Source organism: Antedon bifida, chromosome 10 (genome assembly GCF_963402885.1).
Source record: "Antedon bifida chromosome 10, ecAntBifi1.1, whole genome shotgun sequence".
Taxonomy (NCBI): Eukaryota; Metazoa; Echinodermata; class Crinoidea; order Comatulida; family Antedonidae; genus Antedon; species Antedon bifida.
Genome location: NC_136235.1, coordinates 11,536,712 through 11,564,062, shown reverse-complemented (window position 1 = coordinate 11,564,062; position 27,351 = coordinate 11,536,712). Strand labels below are relative to the sequence as shown.

At 32.5% G+C, this 27,351-nt stretch overlaps 6 protein-coding genes across 7 annotated transcripts; 4 read left to right on the top strand and 2 right to left on the bottom strand.

Moving 5' to 3' along the window:
* The first annotated feature begins 15 nt into the window (after positions 1 to 15).
* Positions 16 to 3,311, top strand: LOC144853993 (dual specificity protein phosphatase CDC14B-like). 2 transcript variants are annotated; one of them, XM_078711876.1, is made up of 5 exons: positions 16 to 128; positions 717 to 989; positions 1,229 to 1,428; positions 1,719 to 1,998; positions 2,579 to 3,309. In XM_078711876.1, exons 2-5 carry the CDS (start codon positions 720 to 722, stop codon positions 2,765 to 2,767), a joined length of 939 nt encoding a protein of 312 aa, XP_078568002.1. In that variant the 5' UTR covers positions 16 to 128; positions 717 to 719; the 3' UTR covers positions 2,768 to 3,309. The 2 variants fall into 2 exon arrangements, with proteins under 2 accessions (XP_078568002.1, XP_078568003.1); XM_078711877.1 differs by lacking the exon at positions 16 to 128 and adding an exon at positions 468 to 573 and having other exon boundaries at positions 2,579 to 3,311.
* Positions 3,312 to 3,976: 665 nt separating this feature from the next.
* On the bottom strand, positions 3,977 to 6,529 carry LOC144853462 (cytochrome P450 2J6-like). The gene is made up of 3 exons (XM_078711159.1): positions 6,184 to 6,529; positions 4,859 to 5,818; positions 3,977 to 4,193 (listed from the first exon to the last, which is right to left on the bottom strand). Exons 1-3 carry the CDS (start codon positions 6,527 to 6,529, stop codon positions 4,015 to 4,017), a joined length of 1,485 nt encoding a protein of 494 aa, XP_078567285.1. The 3' UTR covers positions 3,977 to 4,014.
* A 4,450-nt stretch (positions 6,530 to 10,979) lies between these two features.
* Positions 10,980 to 13,167, top strand: LOC144853461 (cytochrome P450 2J6-like). Its single transcript, XM_078711158.1, has 3 exons — positions 10,980 to 11,370; positions 11,734 to 12,690; positions 12,983 to 13,167. Exons 1-3 carry the CDS (start codon positions 10,980 to 10,982, stop codon positions 13,165 to 13,167), a joined length of 1,533 nt encoding a protein of 510 aa, XP_078567284.1.
* Positions 13,168 to 15,518: 2,351 nt separating this feature from the next.
* Positions 15,519 to 17,439, top strand: LOC144853460 (cytochrome P450 2U1-like). The gene is made up of 3 exons (XM_078711157.1): positions 15,519 to 15,744; positions 16,032 to 16,985; positions 17,261 to 17,439. Exons 1-3 carry the CDS (start codon positions 15,576 to 15,578, stop codon positions 17,437 to 17,439), a joined length of 1,302 nt encoding a protein of 433 aa, XP_078567283.1. The 5' UTR covers positions 15,519 to 15,575.
* A 2,528-nt stretch (positions 17,440 to 19,967) lies between these two features.
* Positions 19,968 to 22,111, top strand: LOC144853459 (cytochrome P450 2J4-like). The gene is made up of 3 exons (XM_078711156.1): positions 19,968 to 20,355; positions 20,706 to 21,662; positions 21,927 to 22,111. The coding sequence occupies exons 1-3, from the start codon at positions 19,968 to 19,970 to the stop codon at positions 22,109 to 22,111; spliced, it is 1,530 nt and encodes a 509-aa protein (XP_078567282.1).
* A 2,735-nt stretch (positions 22,112 to 24,846) lies between these two features.
* Positions 24,847 to 27,040, bottom strand: LOC144853458 (cytochrome P450 2U1-like). The gene is made up of 3 exons (XM_078711154.1): positions 26,792 to 27,040; positions 25,477 to 26,430; positions 24,847 to 25,040 (listed from the first exon to the last, which is right to left on the bottom strand). Exons 1-3 carry the CDS (start codon positions 26,928 to 26,930, stop codon positions 24,847 to 24,849), a joined length of 1,287 nt encoding a protein of 428 aa, XP_078567280.1. The 5' UTR covers positions 26,931 to 27,040.
* Between the last annotated feature and the right edge of the window lie 311 nt (positions 27,041 to 27,351).

Here is a 27,351-nt window from a genome sequence, read left to right as displayed (position 1 = left end):
AGTGAATTCAATGGAGCGTATTATGAAAATAAATAACACTGTATTGTGTGACTTGTGTCTATTCAAATCTCTCCTATAGGGCCTAGATTAAGGCCTTCTAAGGAAGTCTAGCTACGTCTGTGTTTTACGTTAGTGTACTTTTATATGTAGATAATTTATTGTTTAATCAGGGAGTCGTAAAATTGCTGACTATCTAGCCTACTACCTACTCTAGTTAGAGTGTCCCATCTCTACTCCTCTATCTGTAGGCCTACTAGTACTACTACAGTACTACTACTACTATCTACTAGTCAATTACTGTTTTTCTAATGTTGACCTTGTTTCTGCACTATAACAATGTCCTTATGACATTGACCTGCCAGGAGCAATAACATTGCCATCATTCAAGCATAAAATAGGCCTAGGTTAAATTCCTGCTTTGTTCATTTTGTATACAGTTTTTAGATAAGCTTCAAATCAGTTTGAACATTTGAAGGAGTAGACTCTGAGGCAATTGTGTCTGCGTTGTAGTGTTTAATTTTGAAGCAGAGAACAGGAACATCTTTGAATCTAGTCATCAGTTTGATTTGCCAGGTAAACTCCGACCTCTATCTAGAGCCCTGCTATATTCTAGACCTACAGCCATTGAAATCTTGACAGGAATGATGGTTAATAACTTAAGTTTTGTAAAGACACCTTAAGATATAATGTTTTTTTTATTTTATTCTAATATCTAGAGTATGGCCTGCATTCCACCACCAAATTTTAGCTGGGTGGTAGCAAGCCGATTAGCTGCCCATGCCTTACCAGAATCTAAGCAACATCTCCAGTACCTGTTCAATATCGGTATCTACCATTTAGTTACTTTAATGAGCGAAGGCATTCCTCCGATGGAGACCGTACCAGAATTGAAATGGACAAGGATACCTATAGAAGATTTTACACCACCGTCCATATCTCAGATTGAAACATTTGTTGACATTGTTGATTCTGCAGTTGCAGTAGGTAAAGTGAGTACTGAATTAAGTCCTCGGCCACCATATTTTTTACACGAAAGTGTCTGAGAGATTTCTATCTAGGAAAACAACTTTATGTAATTAATATTGTATAAAACTTACACCAAGTAATGAAAAGAAAGTTGTGATTCATTGTTTTGATCTTTATTGGATCATCATCACTGACTGGAATCAACAGTGCATCTGTTGGTTTTTAAAGTATATATTATATGTATATTATTTCCTTTCTTTAGGCAGTATCAGTACATTGTTTCCGTGGAAGAGGTAGAACTGGCACCATGCTGGCTAGCTATCTGGTCAAGTCAAAAGGTATCTCACCAGAAGAAGCTATTAGAGAAGTGAGGACAATGAGACCAGGCTCGATAGAAACATCAAGTCAAGAGGATGTCATCAAGGAATACTCAGTATTTCTTAAGGAGAAGGCTCATTCTAGGTATTATGCTTGTCACAATGAAATACTTGAACTTTTACACAAATCGGACCTGATACATTATGTGTTTTTGGTTGTCATGTCAAGGAATCTTTGATTTGAGGAAAAGGAAGCAGGTCTCTATGTATGCGCACAATGAATTATCTTTATATTCAATGTATGTGTGGTAAATAAATAAAACAAACGTTACTGGTTCCTAGGTTGTCAGAAATCGAACACTCTCTCGATTGTTTGACTGCGTGCGAAAAGATTGTGCAAAATTAACCAAAGCCTTATTTTTTATCCTGATATAGGTATTTAGGTTCAAGGGAGAAGCCCCCTCCTTACTTCTCATGGGTTGTGCCAAATCTTCTAGCAGCACACGGCTTCCCAACAGAACCTTGCCATTTTGAATACCTCAGTTCAGTTGGTATACGGCACATGGTATCGGTAGCAACAGAGAACCGGCCTGATATAGACCAGTGTGTAGGTATGAAGTTGACATCTATTGGAGTAGATGATTTTGAAGCACCAAATATAAACCAAGTTAAACAATTTATACAACTTGTTGAAGATTCTCAAGAAAAAAATGAGGTATGTCCAACACACACCTGTGCAGTATATTATAAATATTTTTGTGTAATTTGTTTTATAAGTATTTTAAATATGTTATATATGGTCTTTTTAAATTCTTGCCAAAGAAGACAATTTTCATAATGTCATTTTATTTATTTTATGACGCATAAAATTTTATCTATCTATCTATAAGTTTATATTTCAAATATATTTTTTTTAAACTTTTATATATGATATATAGGCATATTTAGTAATATGATTTTTTTTATATAACATTTTAAATATTATTTATCAGCTCGTTTTAAGGAAATCAAGTTATTATAAATTATTAGAATTTTTTTTTTTTAATTTAGGATTTCATATATTAAAATAATCAAATAAGAAAATGCAACTATATATATATAATGTTTCTTTATCACTGATATTCTTAAAATAGTGTATACGATTCTTATGAACCACACTGTCGATTTTTGTATTCTTTTTGTTTGTGCGACTTGGACAGCTCACATAATTGTGCAGCTAATGTCAGTGATCTTTTGATAAGATCCATGCAATTGCTAAATAAAATGTGAACTTTCTTTACCATTTGAATATATAGGCATTGTCGGTGCATTGTCAACGTGGTTGCGGAAGAACAGGGTCTTTACTAGCCTGTTATTTTATCAAAGCGTACGACATGAACGCAGAAGAGGCTGTTGAAAAGATCCGAGAACTGCGATACGGGTCAATTGAAACTACCGAACAACAAACAATAGTTCATGAATATTTTGATAGCTTGCAAGTTTAATTGTTTCGTATGAAAAGAAAAAGGTGCCAAACTTCTCTCAGGATTTCATTAATCGGTGCTCAGATAGAGTCGGTTATTATTATTTTTACTACAGTAGTATATACCCCTCTTTTGGGATACCCATATTCAAAAGGACCCCCCTCCCCCACTCACTGTGATTGAGTCCCAAAGGTGTCCCTTAATAGAGGTCCTTTTGTAATTTTTGTATACAATTAGCAGCAGTGTATAATCTTATATACCTTTGTCAATGAAAAAACGTTTTTACAGAATGAAATGTTTTCCTCGCACAATGTTTTATTTATATGTTGTATCATACATATCTGTATTATTACAATAATGGATTTGAAACCATGATTGGAAATTATTATTAGTATTTTTGTTTAATTTGAAATATAAGGCAGCCTATGTATGAATTTTAATTCCTAATTACAGAGTATTTTAAAGGTTATTAAACTTTATAATAATACATTTATAAATAACATCTTTTAAGTAGTTTTTTGCTTATTATTTTGAATTTTAAAAATCAATTGGTTGTCTTAAACAACGGGAGTGTATCATTAAACAGGCTGTATTTAAATAAAAAATATAACCATTTTAGAAAATAAAAGATATATATTCATCTTATTGTGTTTATGTTAAATCTCTGGGAAATGGGCTAACAGTAACAATTATAAACACTTTGTAATTGTTTTAAATGACGAACTAATGTAGGCCCTGCTTTATTTATTTTTTTTTTTAAAGAAATCTTATCTCAGATATTTTTCTGAAAAGCGCCCTCTTTTTAAATTATTAGAGGAATGCGGGGGCGCTGTTCTTATTTCCATTGAAATAATGGTAAAAATGAATAAAATAAAACGAAAGTTTAAAACAAATTAATTTCCTTAAAAAAAAGACAAAATAAACAATTAAATTTAACCAAAAACATGTTGACTTCCAGACAATTTTCTGATTCAATCACGTCGGTTTTATTTGATAGCCTTGGTTTTAAAAGGTAATTTGTTTTATCCAACTTTTGGTGATCAAAAAGAAAACTATTAATTTGATTTTTTTTTTCAGCGGGACAATATATCTTATAAATAAATCACTTTAAATTTAAGTTAAAATGTTTGTTGTGATTTAATAATAATTGTGCCATCATTGTAATGATTGAAACCCTGTATTGTTTCTCAATAATACTTGTTATTTTACTGATGAGTTTACTTGCATTGTACGGCATTTTTTCTGGTCAGATTCCATTCCTTCTTCTTCTACCTTGGTGTTGATATTATCTGAAAGCTGTGAGGTATTCGCGTTGCTGCTATTTTTCCACGTAAATTAGGAGCCGGTGCGTTTGCTGGCCTGGTAATATTGAAATTCATCATGATATTTGTAAAGAATAAATACAACTCCATTTTAGCCAATTGCTGTCCGAGACACTCACGACGACCTACACGAGAGTATAAATCATTTTATTTGTATTAATAATATAGTATCGCAGTTACGGATCCAGGCGAAGGCGCATTTCCCACCACCCCCTTCTCTATATCAAATATAATCTGATTTTTTGTCTTGCCATAATAGGCTACAATCAAAATATGAATGTTTGATCTTCAATGGACCCCATTGGAAACTTCTGAAGCGCCATTTATCGTAATGTATAATAACAATTTCAAACAAACTTTAGTTTGTAATGATTCTACTTCGAGTTTGGAGTGAGTTTATTAGTAGATCAGTTGACAAACGCCGTCTGTGTTGGCCTTAAGGTTTCTGAACAGAGAAAATCCAACAGCGGGTAAAAAGAAGCAAAAGTTTGCTAATGTATAATTGTACTTCTTGTTTGGAGACTATTTGGATAGGTGATTCTTATCTAGGCCAATTACTGGAGGCCATCGTTGTTTATATGGAGGAAGACTGCAAAGCACCCAAGACTGTTTTTCATTCACTGAGTTTTTCAAGAAGTTACACGGCCTAACTTCTGCAAACTACAGTTGGCAAACAAAACATAATCAGTAAGCTATTCTAGTGTAGACTAGGTCAGCATATACTGCTGTTACGTACGGTATATTGCTAATCATCTTTTAGACTAATAAATATAAATTATTAAGGTCTTACCAATACAAAATGGTATTAATTCGTCTCGACGAATTACTTGATTGTTTTCATCAAGGAATCGTTCTGGATAAAATGCATATGGATTTTTCCAAATTTTGGGATCTCGCAGAACAGCAAATATGTTTGGAATGAAGATTGTACCCTTTTCAACATCATAACCTCGGAAGGTGGTGTTAAAAGAGGCGGCATGAGGCACTCCTAGAGGAACAATCGCTCCCATTCTCTGAATCTCCAAGAGCACAGCATCAGTGTAAGGAAGCTTTTGAATATGAGCTTTTGTTGGATGGTTGCCTGCTCCCACCACCTGATCAAGTTCATCCTGAACCTTCTGTTGAACTTCTGGATATAGAGACATGTACAGCATTGCCCAGAGTAGTGTCGTTGCTGTGGTTTCCGTACCAGCTACGAATAAATCTGCAGTAACAAATGCCATGTTATCCTCATCGAAGGAACTTGTCATGTCGTCTTTGTTCTTGGTAATTTCATTTCGAAAAACATCAACGAAATCACGTGGGTTTTCTGGGTCGTATTCTCGCAAATGTTCGTTGAAAATATCCAACTGGAAAGCCTTGAACGTTAGATAATTTTTCCACAACTCAGCAAAAGCAGTACGCGGGAAATACTTTAAAATTGGGAAGAAATTCATTGCACTAGCATTGGTGGAAAGTTCAATACTGCGGTGCATTACGTTAAGCATTTCCAAAAACACTGCGTCATTGTAATCAAATCGACGACCAAAGAGAATCGAACACGTGACATTTGATACGGATGTACTGGTGAGATGTGCAGGATCAAATGGAACATTGATGAAGTTGTTTTTGATGTGGTCAACGAATACATCTATTTCTTCTGTAATTTTGTCCTCAAAAGTCTGTTTTCCCATGCCGAAAGTACGAAGTACAGAAAGAGCAAACCGCCTCTGATCCTTTTGTCCGTTCTCGTGATAAGCTCCGATGAGACCTTCGTTTAAAGAAATGTACGTGTTTTAGATGTTATTCTCATGTATGTGGTTTTAATGAAAGGCTTTTTATATAAAGGATATTTATACTTATAATTTTACAACAATTTTACATAATAGGTTCTTTTTTAGTTGAAATCTTATTCTATTTTAATGATACCGGACATTTATGAGAGAGGTAACAAATAGCCTATTCGGACTCTGTTCGAACTGTTTAGGATTGTGAATAGTATTTCCAATTGGATAATTTTTGTTATGAATTTCTAAAGGAGAAAAAATATTCATTCTAATCCATTGAGTTTTACACCATGACTTTCTACATCCTATAGGCCTATAAAAGCTTGCATCTTATTTTCAAATAACCTACCTCGTCCTTTACTGATACCATCAAACATTACCATCCTTGGCCTGTCGTTGAAGGTGTCTCCAGATTTCACAAAAGCCTCCTTGATGCTGTCATAGTCACTCAATACCACTACTGGAAACACACCAAGTTTCAATCTCATAACATTGCCATACTTTTTAGCCAATGTCGTCATGGTCTCGTGAGGAACCTCGCCGGCCAGTGACAAGATGTTCCCAATGTACGGCCATCCCCATGGTCCAGGTGGCAATTTTGTTTTTCTGCGAGTCCCATACAAAAAATATACGAACAGAACGAACGTAACTATTGGTAGAAAGACAGACTTCCACTCAAAATGTGCAGTCGACATTATCTTATATCGTATATGCGGTTGTGCAAGAGTTTACAACGGTAGATATATATATATATATCTTATATGAAACCTCTTTCAATGTAAATATGAATATTCAATCAAGATTACTGGTTTGTGTACATAGCCTAATATTGGTATGTTTACTTTACTTGTGTACTTTAAGCGGCACCGCACGATAAGCATCAATATTTCAATATGAAATTAGGCCTATACATAAATTAAAGTTCAAGAATCAAAATGCAGCCCTTCATAATTCTTTATGACCTTGACATAAATTGTGTAGGTCTATAAAGATGACTTTTACAAAATATACAAGTACAATTTTACAAAATAAAATGCCGGATATGTAAAATTCTTTCTGTTCATATTTGTACAAAGTTAGCAATTGGTCAATGTCTGAAATATCAACGAGATGGTTATTATTGTTATATTTTTACCAGGTTAAATTGTATATTATATATTGTATTCTGAAACTATCATATGGACGATGAGTTTAGATGTTTTATGACATTTTTATGAACTTGAACTACATAGTTATCTAGTAGTACGGCAGTCGTGTGATAACAAAAGATATGTTCTATTCATATTATTCTAAACTTAAAAGAAACCATGAACTTTGACATAATTTAAACAAAATGAATTAGCCATACCACGAGGATCTACTTCTATTCAATCCTGTTTTTTTGGAGTACTTAAAATATTGTCTATAACAACAATACCTACATATTTATTAGATATTAACAATACTTAATAAATAGGCCTATGTATTAAATATTAATATAGGCCTAGCCTACTTAATTAGTTAGATATTATTTAAAGCTAAGAATAGAGTTATCCAATTGAGCCGTTGAGCTTGAGCTATATCCTTTTGAATCATATTTATTATTTCTACTCACTTTTAATCCTGTAGTGGTTTTTTTGTGTGTGTGTGGGGACAAAACGTCAAACTGTTATTATGAATGCTCTGGGTATTATACAATTGCTGGTAATTGTTAACTAGTGCATTGTTTGATTGTAAGTAGGCCTACAGGGTTACGGGCCAGATCTACATGGCAAATTCTACCATACATTTTTAGAAAATGTATTATGTCTACTTTTCAGAAATTCATGATAGCAATATAAAATAGCCATTATTGATGTTTATTTAACAGCTTTGATATAAAGTTTGCGGTACAAAAGAAGTAAATGCAGAAAGTTCAGGAAAGGAACTGACGTGAAAGCTTCTCACTCTTGAAGATGTATATTTTATCGCAACGTCGGCAAAACTTAACAGTTCTTTTCAGAACTAAATATGCGTTGTGTACCGCAAACAATATATTTCAAAATATTGATTTCGCCATGCAAACCTTCAAAAACATATTTAACACCGCCTATGGAAAATATGCAACACGAAATTTGGGGTAAGGGTAACATTTTTGCGTCGCGTTTTACCTGCATCATAGACCATAGAGTTATTATGGAAAACATAATTTTTACAAGTAAGAAATTATTGAATTGCAGTTTGATTTGTTGGTAAAAGTATACTACACACAAATAACACACTTTAATCTCTTTTTCAACAGGTCGTCGCGAGTGTCTCGGGCAGCAATTGGCTAAAATGGAGTTGTATTTATTCTTTACCACAATATCATGATGAATTTAAATATCACCAGGCCAGAATACGCACCGGCTCCTAATTTACGGGGAAAATGAACGAAACTGAAGAAATCAGGACAATATAAAGAATATAACACCTTGCAAATGATCGGTCCATTTTTTTCCATTCCCTAATTCATAATAATATTAATCGGCACATGATAAAATCTTAGTGTTATATTAAATTATTTATATAAGTTATTTTATTTATTTTTATTTTATTTTATTTTATTTTAAAAAAAACAAATAATCGATACATGTTGTTCGATGAGCAGCGGTGGACAACAGACAATAATGCAGAATTCAATTCAGATTATAGGAACTATATATTTTGAATGTTGTATATCGGTCGGTCGGTAAACATTAACTCAAATTTGCGACTTGCGACTGCAGCCATGGATATGGCCTTGTTGTACAACATGATGATGGTACAAAAAAGTTAATAACTTTGACAGGTAATTGTTGCACTTGGCCTACCTTTTTGTCAAGTACCGAAGTGGATTTAGGCCTAGGCCCTATACTCCTATGCTGACAATGAACAGATATATTCTATTCATTCGAAAAACTAGTTTAGATTTAACCAGGGAAGTGTGAAATTGTTAAAAACACTTTGCCTGGATTTAACCATATACCATGATGAATATCTCGATTCAGGTGTTTTTATGCACTTTCGATGATTTTGTTGTAACTTTATATAATCTGCCCATATAACAGCAATTTCCGTGTTAACAATGAGCAGAAATTATATTATTTAAACAACTTAAAAGTAAAAACATCGGGCTTTACAGTATTGAGCCATTGAGCTTTGACTTTAAAAAAAAGGAATTTCTTTGGATTATGTATCTTTATGCAATTTAATCCTCTTTTTTTCTGCTATTAACAAAGTTATATATATATCATATATATAATAAAAGAAATATCTACAAATTTACTATTAAATAATAGGTCTAATAATACTGAAATATTTATTAAATATTTAAGCTAAACATAATCGTTGCCAATATTGAGCTCATGGCATCACAAGCGTGGATTTTTATCCACTTTCATATCTATATTAACAGTGTATGTTTTAAAACAAAACCATTCGTTTTTTATGATAGGCATAATTCCGTTTACATTTTTAAATATAATTTTAGTGGGATTATCATAGAATTAAAATAATCTTTCTGACAGAAAACAAAAGGGTTGGTATTAAAAACAACTCTTTCATGAAAATGCGCCAGGTTTATCCGTACTTCGACCCAAACTTTACTAATCTTGATGGGATTACAACAATGACGTCATACTTTGATGCCTTGCCTATTATTTAATAATGGGCATAGTATCTGTGTTTGTTCGGGTAATAGGTTGGGAAGAGATGTGTTAATGAATTTATGAAGGTTTCTAAATTTTTGTTTTGTCAAACTTTCCTTCACAATATAAAACTCTATCAAATACAAATTCAATGTTAAAAAGTCACAGGAACATTAAATTCTTGTGAATTTTATTCAATCAATCGTGAATTCATAATAATAACCATAACGTGTATAGTGCAGCAATTTTTACAAAAATATTAATTATAAAATATATACATTGATTATTTACAGTAATGATAATTAATGATAAATGCATTTTTAAAAATGACTACTAATTGAATTATACTGAATAAATACAAAGTTTCATTAGAGGTCTACAATGGGTAAAATAATAATGCATATAAAAAAGATACAAAGTTGACATGATCATTAATATAGAATGGAATATGTATAAAAATACAAATGCAGCGGATAATCATAAAATTGGTAAAACACTAACAGTATTGCATAATAAAAAGGTAATACAAAAGAAGAACTCTGGGGGTTTCCTTTCCTTTTCATTAAAATAAATATAATTTTTGGGCGGATGCACATCGCGAGCACAAGTTCAAGTTAAGTTTAGTTCAAGTTAAGTTAAGTTTATTGTTGTTTCACACAATACAATATACATACAATATAATAGAGAACATAAATAAATAAATATAATTTTGTGAGGAGGACGCATTACGCCAATGCTGCAGTTGTGCATTAAGCACAAATATTAAGAATGCATTTTTCCTACTACAAATCATCAAATTAAGTCCAACCCTAAAATGTATCCGTACTTCGACCCACACTTTACTAATCTCGATGTGATTAGAAAGATGACGTCAAACGTTGATGCCTTTGCTATTATTCAATTGATAACCTTACCTGTAATTGTCTGGGTAATTGTAACGCATACGTATTGTGTCGGGGTCCTTTAATGTCTTTGATAATTTTGTAAAATAATATTTACTTCTGTACAAGAAGAACTTTTTTGTTAAAGTACTCCCAATGATTTTATTATTGCTTGTAAATATTTTTCTAGTTTCGTTTAGTTTAGTTACTTGTGTTTTTCCTTCTGGACCGCACCGCACCGATCCAAAGTTAAAAGTTTAATGACAGAATAAATAAATAAATAAATAAATAAATATAATATAAATAAATTACATTGAAATAAAGATTAATTTAAAAGGGCATAATTATCAAAAATAGTAAATAAAGTATTTAGAGTTAGTCAGCAACCAAAGTGCAAGTTTTAAACATTTTCTGGAACTTTTCCCCAAAGTTTAAGTAGGCCTATATAGAATAATAGTTTTGGTGTGTGCCTTCCAATGAATTAAGCGTCATTCACACCCGATTATGTCACAAATACAATACATTTGAAGACTATGATTGGTCAATGGTTTAGAATTAAATTATGATCGGTGATCACTGGGGGTATATATATACTGTACCTGGATAGGATTGACTACTGAAAAACGTATTCTCTCACAATGGCGCAGATTTCGTTGTTTGGAATCTCTGAAGTTAATCAACTGAAAATGTTACACCTCCAGTGGAAGTCTCTCTTGCTTTTTATAATTGTTGGCGTTCTAATATCAATTAATTATTGGAAACGCAATAAAGGAAGAGTATGCCTAGCACCTGGTCCGCGGGGATGGCCGTATATTGGAAACCTTCTGACATTATCAGGCGAAAGTCCTCATGAAACATTAATGGAGATGGCAACAAGATATGGTAACGTTATGGCATTGAAACTTGGTGTATTTCCTGCAGTCGTATTGAGTGACTATGATAGCATCAAGGAGGCTTTTGTAAAATCTGGAGACAAGTTCAGTGACAGACCAAAGATTGCGGTTTTTGACGGGTTTAATAAAGGAAGAGGTAAGTCTATTATTAGTTGTCAACTTCATCATTACCACCAGAAAAAGGATGTACTTATAGGCATATTATTAAGTAACTATTAATTAAATGATGGAGATCCTGAGATTTTTTTTGTGTCTGCCTTTTTTATTTAAACTTATTTATGCAATTGATTTTGTGGACGAAATAAAAGTAAAATGAAATGATTTCTAAGTTTATAACAAAATCCCTTTGATAAAACTTTGAACACAGCCACTTTGCAATTGGGACTGGACCATTTACCACCTGTTGGTCCCGATCCTTCACTAACAGTGTTAGTGAGAAGTTGAATAAATAAAAAATATAAGTTATTTATTTTTTTTCAATTCTCTTTATGGTTATTAGGCATTATTGGCGCTTATCACGAAAATGGACAAAAGGAACAACGGCGGTTTGCAATGTCTGTGCTTCGTGGTTTTGGCATGGGCAAAACAAGTTTCGAGGACAAAATTAACGAAGAAATTGATATATACGTTGAGTATATAAAGAAAACATATCGAAATTATGCATTTGATGCAGCACAGATTACCAGTACGTCTGTCTCAAATGTGATGAATTCAGTCCTCTTTGGCCGTCGATTTAGTTATGATGACCCGTTATTACAAGAAATGTTGCGTATTGTTAATCGATGCATAGAACTTGCGACCAATGCAAGTTCAATGAACTTTTTGCCCATTCTAAAATATTTTCCAAACACGAGTTTTGCTGAATTCTGGAAGTTACATGTAAACTTAAAAGAAATCCAAGTAAACATTCTCAAAGAACATTTAGAAGATTATGATCCAGACAATCTCCGTGACTTCATCGATATATATATTAATGAAATTGCAAAGAATAAAGATAAAATGACTTCTTTTGATGAGTCTAACTTGACATGCGTTACGGCAGATTTATTCGTCGGTGGATCTGAAACTACGTCAACGTCACTTCTCTGGGCATTCTTGTACATGTCTCTATATCCAGAGATTCATCAGAAGGTTCAGGATGAACTTTATAAGGTGGTAGGATCAGGCAATCATCCGACAAAAGCTCATTTTCAACAACTTCCTTACACCGATGCTGTGCTTTTGGAGATTCAGAGAATGGGAGCAATTGTTCCTCTAGGAGTTCCTCATGCAGCTGCAACCGACACAACCTTCCGAGGTTATGACATTAAGAAGGGAACAATTTTTATTCCCAATATATATGGAGTCCTGCGAGATCCCAAAGTTTGGAAAAACCCAGACGTCTTTAATCCAGAACGTTTTCTTGATGAAAATAATCATGTATATCGACGGGAAGAATTAATCCCGTTTGGCATCGGTAAGTAATTATTTTTTTATTAATAATTTTGAACAATGATTCAGAAACTAAGATTGTAACATATTTTCTATAACATTTACGTGTGGTTTAGAGTTTATTATGGACAAATTATTTGTATAAGTATTCAGATTTCTAAAAAGAAATTATAACATTTACGGGTGGTATAGTGTTATTATGGAAAAATTATTTTTACAAGAAAAAAATTATTGAATTTAAGTTATCGGTTATAATTGTATTTGTTGGTAAAAGTACATCACACACAAATAACACACTTTAATCTCTTTTTCAACAGGTCGTCGCGAGTGTCTCGGGCAGCAATTGGCAAAAATGGAGTTGTATTTATTCTTTACAAATATCATGATGAATTTCAATATTACCAGGCCAGAAAACGCACCGGCTCCTAATTTACGAGGAAAGTTGGCAGCAACACGAGTGCCTCACAGCTTTCAGATAATAGCAACACCAAGGTACACGTAGGATTGAAAACGCGAGAATACAGGTGAAACATTGAACAATATCGGTCATTTATTTCCATTCATAAACAATAATGTTAACATTATACTAATGATCGGAACTATTAAGGTTTAATTATAAAATATTAATGCAAGTTATTATATTAAATGATATCATATAATGTTAATATATCAGTATAATATGAATATTTCAAGATAAATTATCAGTATTGATAATGGGAATAGCTATTTTAAATATGAAGTATTTTTTATATGCTCACGTGGAAGTCGACTGGCACGTAAACTGCAAATTGAAAAGACCCTTTTTATGGTAGTATATAAACATTTTAATAGTACACTAACATTGTACTGTTGCCGTATTTCTTTTTAAAAATATAAACGGAATATTAGAATTAACAGCCTAATGTATTTCGTAATGACGTCATCTAATTCTAGTTTTTAGTTCTTATTCATTCTATTCACTTTGTCATATTATTTCGTTTGTATCAATGCTACTTTTTACCATAGTACGAAAATACGAAGATATTTTTCTGACTTACTGTTTGTACAGAAAATAAAATGTTGGTATTTAATTGACACTTTCAGAAAATAGTCTAAACTATCTGAATCTTGTTGAAAATCCAAGGTGTCAAATATTTTTTATTTTGGATAGATACAAACCTAAGTTGGGATACAAAGCAATGTATTATACTAAAAATGTATTCAACGACTATATTATTTAAGTTGAAGCAATAAATTATTTTTGAGATTACTAGTTATGAAAGTGTTAGTCACTCTGTAATTGCCTTTTGTTTTGTTGACGGTCTAACAAAGAAAAACTTTAACTTTAAGAATTTTTAAGAATGCAAGTAAAATCATAGGTGTTGAAATTAAAGATTGTGTAACGATGCAATGATTTCAAAAGTAGATGGTATATTTGTCGATGAATCCCAAATTCTTAACAATAAGTAATCCACTACTAGATCTAAAAGATTTAAATCTATTCCAATTAAAACAAATAGACATACACTTTCATTCATATGCTGCTATCAGATTACATAACAATGAGTTCCATAGTTATTTAACTTTTGTACATAATTGTTTCATGTTGATCATATATAAAACGTATAACGATTTTTGTGAGATTCACTCACCTTTATTCCATATTTTGTTACATACTTAAATACATTTCTTTTCAGTTCTTGTTACATAGTCATTTTGAATAAATTTCTTTGCAATCGCAGTTTTTGTTTCCTCTTATTTGTTTTTAATACTGTATACATTATACAAACAAAAACAATTATCATTGTACTTCATGTATGAAGGACTTAGTAAAGCAAATCTGAATCCGTATTGTATATTTTTTTTAACAAAAATGTACTAATAATATTGATTCGAATGGAAATGACTTGAAACGCATGTCAATTTGCGTACTATTTAAATCTATGTTACCCGCTTGTTTGATTAAATCACAATTCCTTTGTCAATAAGGTAATGGCGGTAGATGTTTTGTTGTATACATTATAATGTCTGGTGAGTTGTTTTGTGAAAGAATTGTATTTGTTTTGGTCAAAATCGACATGTTACAGTACAAACCATAATAAAAAATACTGTACAGTGTTGAAAATCATTAATATTATTACTAAATATGGGCACAATAGGAGAGTATATTTGAACATGTTGATTGAACAATTTGGCACCAGTTGACGTGTCAGTCGGCTTGCGCATACATATATTATTACAATGATATCATAAGTTATCGGTCGACATACTGGACTGGATTCTTTCCCAACGGCATATCCGGGTAGTAGACGCTCCGCCGGAATGGACATTTACAAAGCCTGCGATCGAACTAGATTCTGCGTAAATTTTATATTGACGTAGTTCAACTGTCATTGTGAATAATATCCGTGATCCAATTTGTATGGTTAACAATAATAAGAAGGTCCCGTTAATATGAAAATTACCTGTTTAAAGATGAGGCTTTGCTAAACAATGCGCTAAAAGCGTCAAAAGAAATCTCTATTCATAGGTTTGATCTCTAGGTTTAAATTAGTTTACGTCACTAATATAAAAGATTATGATTGGTCAGTGGTTTACAATTAAATTATAATTGGTTAGAAATTTCGGTATTGGTTATATATAAACTTGATTATTGTGGAAAAAAATATTGATGATGATGAGAACACTTCTCGAAAAAGATATACATTTCTTTTCACAATGGCGTTTATTTCGTTACTTGAAATATATTCTGAAGTTACTCAACTGAAAAACTTATATCAATGGAAGACTCTACTTTCAATAATTGTTTGCATTTTATTATCAATCAATTATTGGAAACGTAACAAATCAAGCGTACCACCTGGTCCGCGGGGATGGCCGTATATTGGAAACCTTCTGACATTATCAGGCGAAAGTCCTCATGAAACATTAATGGAGATGGCAAAAAGATATGGTAGCGTGATGGCATTGAAACTTGGTGTATTTCCTGTTGTCGTATTGAGTGACTATGATAGCATCAAGGAGGCTTTTGTAAAATCTGGAGATAAGTTCAGCGACAGACCAAAAATTTTGATTTTTGAAGGTTTCAACAAAGGACGAGGTGAGTCAAATTTGTCAGTCTTGTGTGAATGAGTGATAGTGAAACCTATTTACGCTACTAAATAATTCTGATTTATTTGGTTTGTGAGGATAAATGTGGTCTTGTTTTCAGGAGAATCAATTCTTCCACCTCACCCACCTACCGTACAATACATTGTTAAAGTTCAATAATTCATAACTATTTACTGATAATATCATCTAATCTAAGAGAATGTATCGTGGATACTGTTAGTATTAAAGTTATAATCTGTTTAACGCGCTGTTTTTTTTTATACAATTTATGATAAGGTGTTATTGGCGCTTGTCACGAAAATGGACAAAAGGAACAACGGCGGTTTGCAATGTCAGTGCTTCGTGGTTTTGGTATGGGCAAAACAAGTTTCGAGGAAAAAATTAACGAAGAAATTGATATATACATGGACCACATTAAGAAAACATACCGAAATAATGCCTTTGATCCAGCACATATTACCAATTCTGTTTCAAATGTGTTAACTTTAGTCCTCTATGGTCGTAGATTTAGTTATGATGACCCGTTATTACAAGAAATGTTGCGTATTACAAATCGATGCGTAGAACTTGCGACCAATGCAAGTTCAATGAACTTTTTGCCCATTCTAAAATATTTTCCAAACACGACTTTTGCTGAATTCTGGAAGCTACATGTAAACTTAAAAGAAATTAAAGTAAACATTCTCAAAGAACATTTAGAAGATTATGATCCAGACAATCTTCGAGATTTCGTCGATATATATATTAATGAAATTGCAAAGAATAAAGATAAAATGACTTCTTTTGACGAGTATAATCTGACATGTGTGACAACTGATTTATTCATTGCTGGATCTGAAACCACAGCAACAACACTCCTCTGGGCATTCTTGTACATGTCTCTATATCCAGAGGTTCAACAGAAGGTTCAGAATGAACTTGATAAAGTGGTAGGAGCAGGCAACCATCCGACAAAAGCTCATATTTCACGGCTTCCTTACACTGATGCTGTTCTCTTGGAGATTCAGAGAATGGGAGCAGTTACCCCTCTAGGTGTACCACATGCCGCTACAATCGACACCACCTTCCGAGGTTATGACATTAAGAAAGGAACAATCTTTATCCCCAATATATTTGCAGTTCTGCGAGATCCCAAAGTTTGGAAAAATCCAAATGTGTTCTGTCCAGAAAGATTCCTTGATGAAAATAATCAAGTAACTCGTCCAGAAGAATTCATTCCGTTTTGCATCGGTGAGTAATAAATAGACCTATACATTTAATTTACTTTCAACAGTGCCTAAGAAATATTTTTAAATGTAATTTCAAGGTTAATAAAAACATCTCCAAAACCAAATCTTTTATACCATTTGAATTTTATTAAATAAAAGATATTAATAAAATAAGATACAGATTATTTACAAACGTACAATAGTCAATGCCGATTGCTTGGAGTTGAAATGGTAAAAGATACGGTAGAAGATACAGAATAGAAAATAAATAATAACATACTTCAATTTTCCTTTCAGGTCGTCGTGAGTGTCTCGGGCAGCAATTGGCTAAAATGGAGTTGTATTTATTCTTTACAAATATCATGATGAATTTCAATATTACCAGGCCAGAAAACGCACCGGCTCCCAATTTACGTGGAAAGTTGGCAGCAACACGAATACCTCACAGCTTTCAGATAATAGCAACACCAAGGTAGCCTACACGTTGGGTTAACTATTGGAAAGAAAACGCGAGTAAGCTTCCAAAAGGAATCTCCGCAACATCAAAACAATAGAAAGAATAGTAAATAACCTTAAATTAATGAAGATGCCTATATTGAATAATAAAAAAAAACACTTACGAACGTTTGAAAATATGCTACCTTTTTACTAATACAAGGAACTTAGATCAAGAACAAAACAATTAATATATACATAAACATATCTGTTACTAAAGATTTTATAAAACGATTTACATTAAAAACTGCTTTGCATTTAAATGTGTTATGTGTGTGTATGTGAATATGTAGTTAATGTTTATCATGATTGTTATAAATATTGCAAGAATGAAATAAACCTCACATGGTCGGACAATTTTAATTGAACACATTCCTTTTCGTTACTCTATAAATTTCACATTGATTGTAATTTTAAAATGTTTCAATTTGAATATTTACATAAAATTATTTTTACAAACGGAATAATATTATTATGATTGGTCTCACAGAGACCGATTTAATGTTTTCTTTACAAAATCGAAAAAGAAACTTTGCTTCATTATGTTTGTACATTGCAATTGTGCTTGAAGTAACAAGAAATAAACAACCAATGAGATTATCTTTGGCGATATCAGTTTGCACAATTTTACAACTTCCATTATTTTGTTTTTGTTTGCAAAATACAGAATAGGTTACAGCATAATACAATCTTCCATTATTATTGGAAAGAATGTTAATTTGATCTAAAGGTGGTTGTGGTGGGATGTCTTTTTCTTTTTGTGCAGGTGTATTGTTTCAAACTTTTTCTTCATTTCTGTCTCGTTGTATTTTGTATATGAAATATGAAAATGGAATTCTAAAAAACCAAGGCCATATACATGGCTGCAGTCGCGTGCTCACATTTGAGTTGGTGTTTACCGACCGACCAACGGGAAGGTGGAGAAGTTTATGTGTACTTAAACAACGGGAAGACTACTGATAAGTTAAGACCAGATCTTATGAATGAAAATTTGGAAATGTCTATTAGTGAAATTAAACAACTAAATTCAAAATCATTCCTCCTTTTATCATGGTATAAACCCCCAAATTCTGATATGCAGGTCTTTGATCAATTTATACAATTTTAAAAGAAAAAAAATGTCATAAGACCAGTTATATTATTATATTTGACTAATAGTTCAAAGGTCAATAGTTGTAGAATCGGCCATTTTTTGTAAAAACATTTCATTATAATAAATATGAATGTATAGTTTCTGAACAATTTGAGCCCTATTTCGTGTCTCTCCGATTATTGGTTACTGAGATACGATAAATCAAGGTCAAAGGTCAAAATGTCAGAAATAAGACTTGCATCCATTTTTTGACAAAATTTCTAATTAAAGTGAATATAAAAACATATATTTAAAACATTTTGACACCAAAATTAATTATCTGTGACTAGTGGTTCTCGAGATATAGGGTAATTATAAAAAATGGCCGCCATTTTGAATTATGCAAATTAAGGGCTTAGATGGCCGAATTTCGCTTGGGATCCACCATATTCGTAATCAGCGAGGTCGAAATATCCTAAATCAAGTGAATCCCAGCTTCTACCCAAAAATGCTTCTTACACCATATTTCAGGGGAAATAGAACTTGTCTATATTGGTTTAGTCATGCTTGATAAAAAAAAACCTTCCGATACGGTAGACCATACCAAGCTTAAATCATTTAACTTAGATGTCTTTATTATAAATTGGTTTAAAAACTACCTCTGTGATCAAATAATACACAACGAAAAACACCCAAAATATATATAATAGTTTAGTATTTTATAGCAGCTGTAGTTGTATCTATATATAATTATTCTTACTTCACATCTTATTAGTTACCAATTCATATTTTATCATTGAAATGTTTTAAACTGCCGACTAATTGACAGACTTCAACGTCACGTTGTCACTTTCTGATGCGCACCGTAGATTAATATTTACACAGCACAATTTTGTTTAGCGTCTTTCATTTTCGTAAAGATCCATATCCAGTCATGCTTTAACTTTTGAGCTTACAGATATTTCAAAGTGACGAAATACTTATATATCAATGGCCAAATTTTATTATACTTGGTATATTATAGCAATGGTCTATAATAAAGACTAATTGCTACGTCACGAATTATAGCCGGCTAAGCGCTAAGACCAGTTATAGACCACTTATAGCAATCCGCCCCTGGTGAGAATTGTTAGAAATTGTTTTTGTCCCGTTAATATGAGAGTAATCTGTTCAAAGAGATGAGGCGTTTGCTAAACAATGAGCTCAAAGCGTCAAAATAAATCTCTATTCATAGGTTTGATCTCTAGCTAGAAATTAGTTTACGTCATTAAAATATCATCACCTTCTAAGATTATGTGGGTTATTATTGTGTGTCAGTGGGTTGCAACAATAAATTATGATTGGTCAGAAATTTCGGTATTTAGGTTTTTTATATAAACTTGAATAGCGTGGACATATTTCATTGATGATTATGATTTTATACAATCTCTTTTCACAATGGCGTTTATTTCATTGCTTGGAATATATTCTGATATTACCCAACTGGAACTGTTACAACTCCAATTGAAGTCTCTTTTGCTTCCAATAATTGTTTTCATATTATTATCAATTAATTATTGGAAACGTAACAATTTAAGCGTACCACCTGGTCCGCGGGGATGGCCGTATATTGGAAACCTTCTGACATTATCAGGCGAAAGTCCTCATGAAACATTAATGGAGATGGCAAAAAAATATGGTAGCGTGATGGCATTGAAACTTGGTGTATTTCCAGTTTTCGTATTGAGTGACTATGAGAGCATCAGAGAGGCTTTTGTAAAATCTGGAGATACGTTTAGTGACAGACCAAAGATTGTGGTTTTTGAAGGTTTCAACAAAGGACGAGGTGAGTCAAAATGGTCAGTCTTATTCTTATTCTTTTATTGCCAAATATAAAATACATACATGAAATACATACATGAAGAAAATCTTATGTGAATGAGTGATGGTGAAACCTATTTACGCTACTAAATAATGCTGATTGATTTGGTTTGCGAGGATAAATATGGTATTCCTGTTATGAGAATCAATTCTTTATCCTTATCCATCTTAATTACATCATTCAATCAATTCACCATTCACTGATTCATTGTTAATACAATATCGTCTAACTAAGAGCAAATATTGTGATTAATCTGTTTAACTTTAGTATTCAATTTTAACTCGCTGATTTTGTTTTTTTAAACGTATGATAAGGTGTTCTTGGCGCTTTTCACGAAAATGGACAAAAGGAACAACGGCGGTTTGCAATGGCTGTGCTTCGTAGTTTTGGTATGGGCAAAACAAGTTTCGAGGGGAAAATTAACGAAGAAATTTATATGTACATTGACCACATCAAGAAAACATATCGAAATAATGCCTTTGATCCAGCACATATTACCAATACTTCTGTTTCGAATGTGTTAACTTCAGTCCTCTATGGTCGTAGATTTAGTTATGATGACCCGTTATTACAAGAAATGTTGCGTATTACAAATCGATGCGTAGAACTTGCAAGCAATGCAAGTTCAATGAACTTTTTGCCCATTCTAAAATATTTTCCAAATACAAGTTTTGCTGAATTCTGGAAGTTACATGTAAATTTAAAAGAAATTCAAGTAAACATTCTCAAAGAACATTCAGAGGATTTTGATCCAGACAATCTTCGTGACTTCATCGACATATATATAAATGAAATTGAAAAGAATAAAGATAAAATGACATCTTTTGACGAGGGTAATCTGACATGTGTGGCAACTGATTTATTCGTTGCTGGATCTGAAACCACAGCAACAACACTCCTCTGGGCATTCTTGTACATGTCTCTATATCCAGAGATTCAGCAGAAGGTTCAGGATGAACTTGATCAGGTGGTAGGAGCAGGCAATGATCCGACAAAAGCTCATATTCCCCAGCTTCCTTACACTGATGCTGTTCTCTTGGAGATTCAGAGAATGGGAGCAATTACCCCTCTAGGTATACCACATGCAGCTACAATCGACACCACCTTCCAAGGTTATGCCATTAAGAAAGGAACAATCTTTATCCCCAACATATTTGCAGTTCTGCGAGATCCCAAAGTTTGGAAAAATCCAAATGTGTTCTGTCCAGAAAGATTCCTTGATGAAAATAACCAAGTAACTCGTCGAGAAGAATTTATTCCGTTTTGCATCGGTGAGTAAAAAATAAATGTTATTTAATTAATGCTTTCAAAAGTGCTTGAGAAAACATGTTTTTTACTGATAATTTCAAGGTTAATAAAAAACATCTTCAAGACCAAGTCTTAAATTTTATAAAATAAAAGATGTTTATTCAAATAATAAGAGATAATGGATATATTTACAAATGTAAAATACGTTAATGCCGATTGAATGTTGAGAGATAAAAGTTACAGAATAGAAAATAAATAATAACACACTTTAATCTCTTTTTCAACAGGTCGTCGCGAGTGTCTCGGACAGCAATTGGCTAAAATGGAGTTGTATTTATTCTTTACCAATATCATGATGAATTTCAATATTACCAGGCCAAAAAACGCACCGGCTCCTAATTTACGAGGAAAGTTGGCAGCAACACGAGTGCCTCACAGCTTTCAGATAATAGCAACACCAAGGTACACGTAGGGTTGACTACTGGAAATCACCTCGATATTAGGACAATAGAAAGAATATAAAAAAAATATTAAATTCATGAGATGTATGGTGATACTAAAAGCAAAATACTTACGTTTTGAAAACATGCTACCTTTTTACTAATATATACAAGTAACTTATATTATGAACAAAACCATTATTATTACTAATGTACATAAACATATCTGTTACTAACGATTAACATTACAAATTCAGTGGTTTTTTTAAATGAAGTAAATGGTCGGACATAGGCACTTCTAATTACTTCTCGTTACTCCATAAACTTCACACTGACTGTAAAAAGAGGTTTCAATTTAAATATTTACATAAAATTACTTTTACAAATTGAATATTATATTTTATATTAATGTTATCTTTGCAAAAACGGAACAGAAACTTTGCCTCATGTTTGTGCATTGCAATTGTGCTTGAAGTAACATGAATGTTATTGAATTAACCAACACGTTTAGCTTTAGCTTTTTTTTGCCAAATTTCATAAATTCCATTATTTTGTTGATGTAGGAGCTTGTATATTTAAATGTTTAGATTAGTTTAAGTTGTATAAAAGAATTTGTTCGGATGATAATAAAATGTAGATACATTATCTAGAATTGGCCAATAAATCGTAAGGCTTATTGAAAATATATATTATTTAATCATGACCTTAACTGCTAATACTGTACAATCCAATGTATTCAAACTTTGAAAAGGGGTGGCAAAATAGTCTTAACTATAATAATAACGCTATAAAATCGCATTTAATCCATCCTTTGTACATAGAAATTTAGAAAATGATTGAATTTATATGATAATGTGTGTTTTCGCGCAAGTCTGGCTCTTGTTATTTTAAAAACGTGGGCCTCATCGGGAGGGGCGTCAGGGGCGGAGGTTGGAAGAGAATGACAAACTATGGTAGTACAAATTACCATTGCTATTTTAAAACTTTGCTTTGTTTTGTTTTAAAATTAAAATTACACATACTCCAACAATCTAAACATCTGAGGAGTGAAGTATAGTCCCAAATACTGTATTATATACTTTGCTACCATGAACAGACCATAACGAAATCATCACAGTTACACAAACAATTAAAAAAGAACAAAACTTATCTTAAAGCTCAGGTACAGGCATGAATTTTAAATATAATATTTGGTTAATTGTACATAAATCAAATATTTGTAACAGAAATCAAGACGAAAAAATATGAATTTCCCTTAATATGGTCAAATACAAAATTTGGCAAAATTCTTCCACAAAAACCAGGAAGACTTTTTTTCAGTAGTTAGGTAGTTAACCTAATGTAATAACATGTCTGGTGACTCCCTAGACGGTGAAAAAAGATGGTGGATATACGGTGGATAATTTTTGCTATAGCATGAAAATAAAAATGTGAAGTTGAATAAAAATATCAGAAATGTAATATTCAAGTTATATTACCTATATTTAGTCATCTGATAAAATTTTTTACCACACCGTTTATTTTTCATAGCTTTTTAAAATGCCCCTCTATTTACAAAATTTGTGTACAAAAGAATACAGATTTTACTGTGTAATTTGAACTATCCCCCCACTAATAAGAAAGTGCTTATTTTCAACAAGCTCGTGTAACACAAATAAAATCTCAAAAATTATGAAACATAGGGGAAACTATAGATCGATAATTATTGTAATGTATGATCAATAGAAATTTTTTGCCCGCACCTGGCCTTTAAATACCATCTATACTGGCCCCTGACTTCTTTGATTTAAGTTTTTTCTATCACAAATACTAAGCCTAACGTACACCGTGCATCACGCTTAGTACCCCACCGCGGCCACTACTCTATACGGTGACATACGACCAAGAGGTATGACACGTTCACATATCTTGGTACACCTGACATATGCAAATTGCAATCCGTGTCATTAATTTACTTTTTAGAAATTAGACTAAATTTAATGGTAAAGGCTCGTTTACACTAAGACGATAAAAAAACGACAATAAATAATAATATATACATTTTTTCCTCAGAAAACAAAAAAGAAATTAGAAAAGTTTTTATCCTTGAACTATAAATAAATTCCTACAGTCTTCAATGAAAATATATATTTTTATTAAATTGACGTCATGATGAATAAGATTAGTAAAGTTGTACGATTTCAATCTGATCAGAGTTGTGAATATAGAATGTCCATCGAAGATAATAATACAATGCATAGTTACTTTAGTTCAAGGATGACAACTTTATTTATCTTTTGTTTTCAGCAGCGAACAATAAAATCGTAACGATACAACGAGTGTATTGTTTCTATTGTATCATTTGATCGTACTTTAATATATTATTTTCATCAAAGTCTGTATGAAGTGTTACTCTCTAGTTCAAGGATGATATCTTGTCTTCAACAAGAAAAATGTACATTTATCTATTTATCGTCTGTTTATCATGCGTAGTATAAAAGACGGAGAAATTCTATAATAAGCTCATACAATTCTACTCTTTTCGTAACAGCGTCATCGATTTTTTTATTGGTTGACAATTAAAAAAGGAAAGAATACATACCAATGTAATTTTGTATACGTAGCGTATGACGTTATTTGCGTAGCGTATGACGTTATTTGCTTTCACTAAATGGAAGGCCTTTTTAATTATACAAGTCATTAATATATTTATTTTATATATTTCTATTTTTGATCAACAAACAATAGTGTAACACAATAAAAAGATTTATATCAAATTTATATTAAATTATGTAAAGTTCTGATGGCGCTGTGTTATTATTACTTCAAAATTATCCGGAATTCTTGTTGCTCCAATTTTACTGCGTTTGTCAGGCCCTGGTTGAGTATCTGACCAATTTATCTTGAAATTCATCATTATATTGGTGAAAAATAACAATAGCTCCGTGTTAGCTAGCTGTTCACCTATGCAAGAACGACGACCTGTAAACAAGTACATGATACTGTAATTATTTCAAAATATAATTGGAAATTTGTATAAATATTTTGCTTTCTTAAAGATGTATTTTCAAAAATTTGATTTAAAACTTAATTTAAAGCAAAAAAATAGTCAAAATTGGCTGCCAGTTTTTGGTTGGATCATGGATAAAAATTTCTCTATGGTTGGATTTAACCATTTATTTTGTCATTTGAATTGAATGTAAGTGATTATCTTTGTTAAAACTGCACAATGTCCTATTCAAAGTCTCTTTTTATTAATCTTCATTTTTCATTTTTTTGAGACAATACATCTTTAATTATTTTTTTTTCGATAAAAGATAATTGTACATTGATATCTGTATCTCTATCTATTATTAGGAAATATATCAAATTGTAACCTAATTTCCATTACGTAATAAAATGAACATTGCTCTCTTACCAATACCAAACGGGATCAATTCTTCCCGTCGAATTACTTGATTGTTGTCATCCAAGAACCGTTCTGGATAAAATGTGTAAGGTTCTTTCCAAACATTGGCATCACGTAGTACAGCGAATAGATTCGGCATGATAATCGTTCCTTTCTTGATATCATAACCTCTGGAAGTTGTGTCGGCCGTAGCGGCATGTGGCACTGCCATAGGACCAATCGCTCCCATTCGTTGGATCTCCATAAGAACAGCATCGGTGTAAGGAAGTTGTGGAGCATGAGCTTTTGTTGGGTGGTTCCCTGCTCCTACCACCTGATCAAGTTCATCCTGAACCTTCTGTTGAACCTCTGGATGCTTAGACATGTACATCATTGCCCAGAGGAGTGTAGTTGATGTGGTTTCAGATCCAGCCAAGAATAAATCTCCAATAACGTGAGTCATGTTATCTTCATCGAAACAAAATCGCCCTTTCGATCTCTCGATTTCAGCTCTGTAAACATCTATGAAGTCACGAGGATTGTCTTGGTCGTAATCTTTCCAATGGTCTTCGAAGATTTCTCTCGTGAACTCGTTAAAATTCGTTGTACAACTTACAGCATCATCGAATTCTTTATGTGGAAAGTACTGCAGAAAAGGAACAAAATTCAAAGGTGTAACAGCTGTGGCAATTTGTATACGTTTTTCAATAAAGTGGAGCATTCTCAAAAACTTTTCATCGTTGTAGTTATATCGACGACCGAATACGATTGAGCATGTGATATTTGAGACAGCTACGCCGAGAATATTTGCCGGATTCAATGAGACATTGGATAGCTCTTTCTTGATGTGATCAACGAATATATCAATTTCTTCGTTAATCTTTTCTTCGAAACTTGTTTTGCCCATACCAAAACCACGAAGCACAGACATAGCAAACCGCCGTTGTTCCTTTTGTGCATTTTCGTGATAAGCGCCAATCAAACCTTTTGAAACAAAATTGAATTCATTAGAAACTGGTGTTTTTCTGTTCATTAGCTGACTTCTCCAAATTAGCCATGGACGATCATCAGAAAGAAACAAAAACGCCTAACATGGTAATGATGGCTAACTTAAGGAGGAAGACTTGCTTATTCGCTGATATACTGAGTTACTATTGTTATAGTTTTCATGGTGAGAGACTATCTAACAATAAATATTTGCTATTAAACGACAGTCGATTTCTTTTTATGTTACTGTATCTTTAAATAAATAGAATTACGTGGTGTTACTTAAAGTATGGTTTACTTAGGACTTATTACACTCATTATCACTAGAATACATTAAAAGCATAAAACGATCACATACCTCGTCCATGATATAAATAATCAAAGATAACCATTCTTGGTCTGTCGCTGAACTTGTCTCCAGATTTGACTAAAGCCTCTCTGATACTCTCGTAGTCACTCAATACGACGACTGGAAATACACCAAGTTGTAGTCCCATTACATTGCCATATTTTCTTGCCAGTTTTGTTATTGTTTCGTGTGGAGGATCACTTCCTAAAGACAGCAGATGGCCTACTAATGGCCATCCTGGTGGCCCGGGCGGAAAATTGGATCGTAAACGTCTACGATACAAAATTGACACCAAAAAGAACACTATTATTCCAAGCAAGGCTGATTTCAAGTCAAAGTAGGAGAACAACCTGTCAGTATGTTTTTAATAATTTCACATGAAAATAAGAGAGCGACAGTCAACATCGGAAGGAAATAAACATAATGGCTTCATAGTGAAGTTATGAACTTTGTTCTTTCATTATCAACATTATAATAAAAGTAAATAGAACTACAGGATAGTGCTATCAAGCATGTAACCTCCGAAACCTCAAGACATTTAACACTATTTCCTTGGGAAAGCACGTGGC